This window comes from Monodon monoceros, unplaced genomic scaffold (genome assembly GCF_005190385.1).
Source record: "Monodon monoceros isolate NGI ecotype Baffin Bay Population unplaced genomic scaffold, NGI_Narwhal_1 Super_Scaffold_4, whole genome shotgun sequence".
Taxonomy (NCBI): Eukaryota; Metazoa; Chordata; class Mammalia; order Artiodactyla; family Monodontidae; genus Monodon; species Monodon monoceros.
Window position 1 is genome coordinate 6454856 of NW_021703781.1, and position 8153 is coordinate 6463008.

General features: G+C 45.8%; 1 protein-coding gene across 1 annotated transcript in view; it reads left to right on the top strand.

Moving 5' to 3' along the window:
• Positions 1-8153, top strand: part of ACTN2 (actinin alpha 2) — a 77512-nt gene that overhangs the window by 45510 nt on the left and 23849 nt on the right. Inside the window, exons 7-9 of the mRNA XM_029201013.1 lie at positions 459-540; positions 4825-4910; positions 6465-6557. Coding sequence (XP_029056846.1) covers positions 459-540; positions 4825-4910; positions 6465-6557 — 261 coding nt within the window. The remainder of the gene's footprint in view (positions 1-458; positions 541-4824; positions 4911-6464; positions 6558-8153) is intronic.

Sequence of the window (8153 nt, forward strand, 5' to 3'; positions counted from 1 at the left end):
TCTTATATTTAAAACAAAAATAAAGTTAGTGTGGTACTAAATATTCTCCATGATCACGTTCCAGATGTGGAAAATGTATGTTTCATGCTTCCTTTTGGAATCGTCTAGATTTTTGTTACCCAGAGTTGAAGCTCAGCGCTGTGGTATCCAGGTGTTTTTCCATCCATGAGAAAATACCTCACAACTTTCCTTCTAGCTGCACAGTATCTGTTCTCTTCAACCTTTTGCTCACGTTTTATGAAGTTGGAGTGTGCATGGATTGGGTGATTCTCATGTCATTTTTGATATTCCTCTAAATGTTTGAAATGTTTGGGAAAATATAAGAAGGAAGATATTATCCTATTATGGTTATGTGTGGATGGGAAAGTTTCCTCCCCAGAATGAGGTATATAAAAAACAGTCGTAAGTCCTGCTCAAAAAAATATGCTAAAAAGCTGGTTGTGCTGTTTTCCATGCAGGATGACCCAATAGGAAATATCAACTTGGCCATGGAAATTGCAGAGAAGCACCTGGATATTCCCAAAATGTTGGATGCTGAAGGTGAGATGAAAATTGTGTTTTTTGGCTTACAGAAAATCTGTTGCCTCCCTATGTTACGACCACACACAAAGACCTGTAAACGTTATAGCCAGGTTACATCTGAAGGACTTGGGATTCCTAAGAAGTTTCTGTCATTGGCCTCGTGAATATTAGAGAATTTCGTATGTAGCTTTTGCTCAAAATTATTTTCTAGAGTCCTGCTCAAAACCAAGCCAGCAAAACTACGACGAAAGGGTTGGGTGAAAGGTTCAGCTTTGGCAAAGAAACAGAATGCTTTGGTTTGTGATTTTCAATGGAAAGCTTCCCTGTTTTTATTTTAACAACATTTTTTTTCTTTTTAAACCACATAGAAATTTAACAAATAAATCTCCTTGTTCTTTAAGACTCCACAAGGAAAAAAATGCTCCCTTCCAACTGGAAGTCATAGAATCTCAATCTAGACTATGGAGCGGTCATTCATCCTGTGCCTCTCGAACTTTCACGTTTCATTTTTAATTTGTCCAAATTAAATTTAGTTTTGTTAGAGCTAGAACCTCTCAATATTTTGCAGCTTTAGCGACCCTCATGCTGGAGACTAGTTTCAGTACCTCTTGTGCCCTTTATCTGAGATGAGTTCATGTGAGTTTCGCCCTGGCACAGCATTTAAAGCACAGATACGTGGAGACCATTCCTTCGTTTCACTTATGCATGAGTCACCTCTCACTCAGCAGACGCTTACCGAGCACCTACTATGTATGAGACCCTGGAGATGCTGCAGGAGGTGATGTGATGTATAAGGCAGGGCCCGGCCCTCAAGGACTTATATTACTGTGCTCGTTGTTAATATTATTCTCTATCGGCTCATTGCTTCTGCTAATTAGCATTGTTGGGGAAAAGCAAAGACCTTGATTCTAGTCAGTTGTCAGTCTTCTGTTCCTCCTTATTTTTGGTGACTGCATCATGGCTGCTGTACCAAATCACCACAAAGTAGGTGGCTTTTGAAACAACAGAAGTTTATTCTCTTGTAGTTCTGTAAGCTGTAACTCTGAAATCAGGGTGTTGGCAGGGCCATGCTCCCTCCGAAGTCTGTAGAGAAGGACCTTTCCTTGCTTCTTCCAGCTTCTAGAAGCCCCAGGTGTTCTTTGGCTCGTGGTAGCGTCACTCCAGTCTCTGACTCTGTCTTTACATGATCATCTTCCCTCTGCGTCTGTCCCTGTGTCTTTTTCCCTCTACTTATGAGGACACCAGTCATCATGGATTAAGGCCACACCTCATTCCAGCACAACCTCATCTTAACTTGATCACGTCTGCAAAGACCTACTTCCGAATAAGGTCCCATTCACAGATACCAGGAGGTAGGACTCCACCTATCATTTTGAGGGACACAGTGCACCTGAGACAGTAGTCTGTCAATTAGGATTCTAATTTTGCCCGTTTGTTAATTTAGCCATTTTATCAAACACCTGTATTATTGGGTGTTGAACACACTTGAATATGCTCTTCAGAATCTAGTTTTTTCAGAAACTCTTTAGAGGGAGAAAGACAATAAAACAGTGAAGTTGCCACATAGGAAAATACCTTTTCCTTGTCTGTCCTCTCTACGCTAAGTTTGCATTTGGGTGCTCTGCTCTGTCCTTTGACCTTTCCATTCGATAAATAACTACCCAGAGTTTTCCACTTGAGTCAACAGCTAGGATACTGAAGGCGAGAAAACAGGCGACATTTAGTAAATTCATCTCTCCGTTCATTGATGCCTCCCTGATTTCCTACAGTTGAGGGTGAGCTCAGGATTACTGTCATTATTACTCTGGGAGGCTAACCATCCTCTTGTTCCTGGATTTCCATTAGTCTGTGAGTCCTGGTCTGGGCGTATGTTCTGCTTATCCTCTGAGTGGATGGGATGCATTAGCACTCTATTCATTTCTTGCTCCCTTGTGACACATCCTAGTCTCTTATTACTTTTCTTTTTCTTTCCTTTTTAATGGCTCAGAAAAATGCTTGCATACGATATTTTCTTTGCAGAGCAATTTCTGTAAGAGTCTTCTGGTGAAAGAGTTATGAACTTGACTGACTTGGGTGAGGGGCGAGCTGTGGTATAAGCAACTCCCCAGTAGATCAGCCCCCCATTTGTTAATTACCCTTTGCATCTTTGCCACCTGCACCCGGACTTACCTTCCCCACAGCTTCCTATGAATGTGTTCTTACTTCTCCTTCTCTTTTACTGTAATGTCTTATACTGGTGTCCTCCCCTCAGATCACTTAATCCCTTTGGCGAATCCTTGCCTTTCCACCGCCTGCTGCGGTTGACCTTACTTCCTGGCATTTGTGATAGTCTCTGAACCCTAAATGGGGATTTTGAAGTGGCTAATTGGGCTGCTCACCCATAAACCTGTAGTGAAAACTGGTGAAACTCTTCCTCATCTTAACTACCTTGCATGCTTTTTTTTTTTTTTTCTTTTTTTTTTGCGGTATGCGGGGCCTCTCACTGCTGTGGCCTCTCCCGTTGCGGAGCGCAGGCTCAGCGGCCATGGCTCACGGGCCCAGCCGCTCCGCGGCATGTGGGATCTTCCCGGACCGGGTCACGAACCCGTGTCCCCTACATCGGCAGGCGGACTCTCAACCACTGCGCCACCAGGGAAGCCCCCTTGCATGCTTTTTAAAAGGTTATGAAAACTGTTTCTCTATTTTCCTCCCTCTGGTGAGTACTGGTTGTAGATTTGTGGGTGCCCGTGTTCTGTGTGGACTCGCAGGAAGGACCTTTGCTGACCCCTGGGCCCTTCATCTGTCCGGAGAGCGGAAGTGCTGTTGCTTGCACTCTGCGGAATTCTGGAGGTCCAACTCCAGCCATGGATGTGACTTCCTTGCTAGTTTAGGGCTCTTCTGAGCTGGCTGTGCCCTTCTCTTTGGTGGTTCTTAGAAGTGCACACAGAGTAATGACTTTGCAAATGTGGCTTCTTTGATTTGAGCCAAAGTTTGAGCAACACAAGTGTGTGGGGCTGCTGGGGGAAGATTCATGACCTTGGCCTCTCTGAGGCAGCCCTTAGCAGGAGCCTGCTGCTCTCAGAACATCCGAGCAGTTAACCTTTTTTCCACGCAGATTTAGTATACACCGCCAGACCCGAAGAGTCGTAATGACTTATGTCTCCTGTTACTATCATGCTTTTGCTGGTGCACAGAAGGTGAGGAGGTAAAACACAAGTCACCACTCATCCTTTACCTCTGTGTCTTGATTTTTCTTCAATTGTTTTTCTCTTTTCCCCCCACCGACTCCTCTGAGTAAGGAGACCCGTCTGGTTCTGAGGAGGCAGTCGTTTGTCTTTTTCAGTCCAGTTTTCTTTGAAACTTACTTCCTGTCCATGTAGTAGTATGCCATTCATCTTTGTTTTCCAGAAGATTCCATGCTGTTCCACATCCCCACATCCTTTCTATCAATATCCTCTGGAAACCCAATGACTAGGTTTCACCTTAGGGAATTACGAGGCACCTTTTTAACTGCATTCTGTCCAGTGACTGAACTGAATCTGAAGTTAGAACGTAATTCAGCCAAAAATGGGGTGAGGGCAAGGTGAGGAAGGAAGGGTGTGTGTTCCCGTGGTTCTGTTTTCTCTCTTCCTGGTAGCTGTCTCAGCAGCTCATATAAATAGTGGCAAGAGTCATAGTTAATAAGTACAAGCCGTGTAGACCCTCCTCTTTAGATGCTTTGTTACTCTGGGTAGCTTCTAGCAATGGCATGGCAAGTATGTATAGAAGGATTAGGAAACATGCCATCTTCAATGAACTTCATCCCCACACAAGCCAGGGCCGTGCACAGAGCAGAAAGCCAAGGATTGTGAGGGCGGGGGCGGGGTGTGGCATCCGAGATGGGGCCAGAGAGGTCTGCGTGTGTCCCCGCATCTTGCAGAGGGACAGGCCTTGCTCACAGCCAAAGTGGCAGATGACCTGATCCAGTCAAAAGACAGGAAGACGGGGCCGCCCGGGTCCTTAGGAAGTGGTCACCAGCTCTGATAGGCAGCCCACGGGTTCCCATAGGAATGCCTCGCCTACACTTTAAAAAAAAAGCCATCCAGGGTAGGGGAGGAGGGAAGCCCTTGGTTTGATGATGTGAAAACAAAAAAACGTGCTGGTTGAAAGCATTCTGTTCACGAGTGTGTCAGTTCTGTACAGGCTTCCTGCGGGTCAGGGTTGTGGGCCCGAGGAACACAGAAAGTCAAGTGTAAACCAGTTCGTTCTTCCCTTTGTTCACCCTGGTTTCTGCTCTTCATCTGTGCGTGTGTCTGTTTTCTGTGTTATTTTTCCCTCCCTCAGACATTGTGAACACTCCCAAACCCGATGAAAGAGCTATCATGACATACGTTTCCTGCTTCTACCATGCTTTCGCGGGCGCGGAGCAGGTATTTAACCCTCGTCCGTCCGGTTGCCGTGCTGCCCTTGTGCATCGGTTTTAGTTGTGTGGGCGTGCGTGTGCATACCTGGGTGTGTGTGCGTGCACTTCACATCTTACCTTGGACTCTTTCTAAGTGGCTTGTGATGACCTAATATGGCAAGTTCCAAACTGCGAATGCTTTTGTAGTTAACAGCTTTACCCTTAGACGGTTCTAAGTGTTCTTAGCTCTCTGTCTTTCTAAGATATTGCTCTTATCTCATTAATCAATGGTGGGAAACATTTGTGCCTCAGGAAGAAACAAGGGCCATGAAAATTGAGCCACACTGATTGAGCGGTGAAGGGGGACTTGGACGAGGAGAAGTGAACGCTTTTCCAGGGCCCCTGTCCCGTTCTCCACCTGGAGATTGCCTTCACTGTTCAGTGACGTGTTCAAGCATCTTACAAGATGAATCTTAATTTAACTGAAATAGTGAAAGTCTAACAGTGTTAAAACCTCAAAAAAATTTATACTCCTTAAGACAAACAGCCTGAGGGGCATCATGGGTGGATGTCCCTCTGCTTTCCCGCGTTCCTCTGTTTCTGCTTCCTCTCCCTCCCCCTATCTCTACTTGCAGAGTCCTGAGAGATGGGGTTGGACAGAGTATGTGTCATTTCTGTGATCTCTTTAAGACCATCACTGGGGGACTTCCCTGGCGGTCCAGTGGTTAGGACTCCGCGCTTCCTCTGCAGGGGTTGCGGGTTCGACCGCTGGTTGGGGAACTAAGATTCCACAAGTCGCCTGGCAGGGCCCAAAAAAAAAAAAAAAAGACCATCACCAGCAAACAATGATAACTGGAAATCGGCCCCTACTAGGGCTTCAGAGGCAAGGCTGGGGGCCAGGCTGCAGGCCCGGAAGCCGGACGGATCTCATGGTCACGGTTTAAGGCACTTGGCCCCTCCTGGCTCAATCTCCCCACAAAACAATGATCAGGAATTATTGATACCTCAACAGCTACTCACATGGGTTAAACAAAGTATTAAAGCAGGTTCTGCCCCGTGGAAGGATCCCATCTAGCACATTCGATGTATTCATTTCAGGAATGAATACGTAGAGGCCCTCGTGAACTCAGTGCAATGACAGATATACATTCAGGATCCAGTCCTGTCTGCTTTGATTTCCAAAGGCTAATGTAACTCAGAGAGTTCTCTCCCTGTAGTTGTGAGGTTGGCAGGGGGCTCAGGTGGACGCCCAGGGACCGTTGTTTCCTCAGCCCATCAGTTTCTGTTACTAACTTGCTTGATGTTTCACAAAGCTCGTGTTTGCGACTAATGCTATTTCCCTGTTACTCCCTACAGTATATTCAGCCTGCCATGTAAGTCTGTGTGAAAACGGTCCCAAAGGTGTGAAATGACCCATAGTGTGAACGAGCTGTGCCCTCAGGCTTACCCCACCCGAACCCAGAACCTGCACCACTTACAGCACATGCTGCCTCCCTGGTCACCCCCTGCCCTGCCACCTTCCGCCTTGTGTATGCACGTCCCTGTCGACAGAGCCGTCCTGTTTACCTATTGTGTTTTACAGGCCGAGACAGCGGCTAACAGGATATGTAAGGTTCTTGCTGTGAATCAAGAGAATGAGAGGCTGATGGAAGAATATGAGAGGCTAGCAAGTGAGGTAAAGGAAACGGGTCCCCGCAGTCCTGTCCATCCCCACCCTGAGGGTGAGGCACAGAGGGTGAACACGGATTGTCAGTGTTGGTTTTTTTTTTTTTTTTGCATTTTTCATCTCAGACAGAATAAAAGTAGGAAAGTATACTCGCTCTCAGGGGTTGTTCGTCTCGCTTAATTACTGGCACAAAGGTAGTGCTGCTGGTCTTGCCAAGCATTGCAAGGCACAGAGGTAGTTTGCATGTTACAAAACGTAGAATGTGATTCCATCCTCAGCTCTGCACCTCCAGGGTCGGGTTCCCCTAGATGACATTGTGTTCCTTGTTTTTTTCCTGCTTCATCGGCTACTGACATCACGTAGGGTGAGCTCTGTATTCAGAATCCCAGCTCCACGCGGTGACTCAACATCTAAGGAACATGCCAGTGAGACAAGGCTCAGCCTTGTGTGTGTATTTAAATACCTAGAGGGAACCTCGGGAGAGGCAGAGCCCTCCGTCCAAGACATTTGAGCATGAGTTTCCAGGATGCCTTTCTACAGCTCTTCAGCTAGATTTCTCAGTTAGAATAGCACTTTCCATGTTGCTTTTCTTTTTGTTCTTATTATAGTATAAATCTTAACTAAGCAGGATCTGAGTGAGGTCCATAGCCACCTTCTCTCTGGATTGAACTCAATCACAGTGATAATGTCAGAGACCAAATAATGTTTGCTCTGACTTACTTTGGCTGATACTTGGTCTGTACTGTGCAAAGCATCAGGACACTGGGAATCAATCTTCCCAAGTAGTGGTGTATATTAGTCCAAGCTAATGATACTGTTTATGTTTCCTGCTGCTATGGGAAAATTCCATTTGGCAACATTGTTTAATGCCAGTGATTGATGTCAGGGTTGAAGTATGACCAGGACCGAAGGACAGATGCTCCTCAGTGATGATAGCCTTTCTTTTCTTACTTGGTCCTTCATTTATACCCCTCAAACAGACTATGCAGGGCCTTTGTAAGGCCTTGGTAGTAATTCAAGAGAAGGGGGCCTACTTCATCCTTGGAGTCACTGCCATTTTCACTTTCATCCTGTGGATTTCCTTGAAAGCTAGCTATTAAAATAAAACATACTTTGGCATTGAGTCAGTCTCAGATTTACGATACTTTCATCTCGTAAGTAGACCCGTTAGATGTGAGCTGATTTAAACTAGAAATACATTTTGAGTTAAACCCAGTTCTTTCCTGATTTTATTCCACCATGTTCCACCACGTGAGGTTTTTGTTTTCTCATTTGAAAGCTCCATCCAGCATTTGTCTGCTAATGTCTGGTCCCCGAGTTTCCTGTAAATGTCCCATTTTTGTAAAACATGACTCGTGCTGACTCTGAATTTTCGACCTGTGCGTGGTGTCATTGGGGCGATGGTGAGTGGCCCTGGCGGGGCACAGAAGTTTGTATTTATGCCCTCCTTCCAGTCAGACTTCCGTAATCTCGGGAGCATTCAGTCAATCCATTCCCAATCGTTCGGTGCCTCTGTTTTTTAACCGGGGGGCAGTTTGCTGGTGTTTTCAGCAGTTTTTGCGTGTGTGTGTGTGTGTGTGTGTGTGTGTGTGTGTGTGTGTGTGT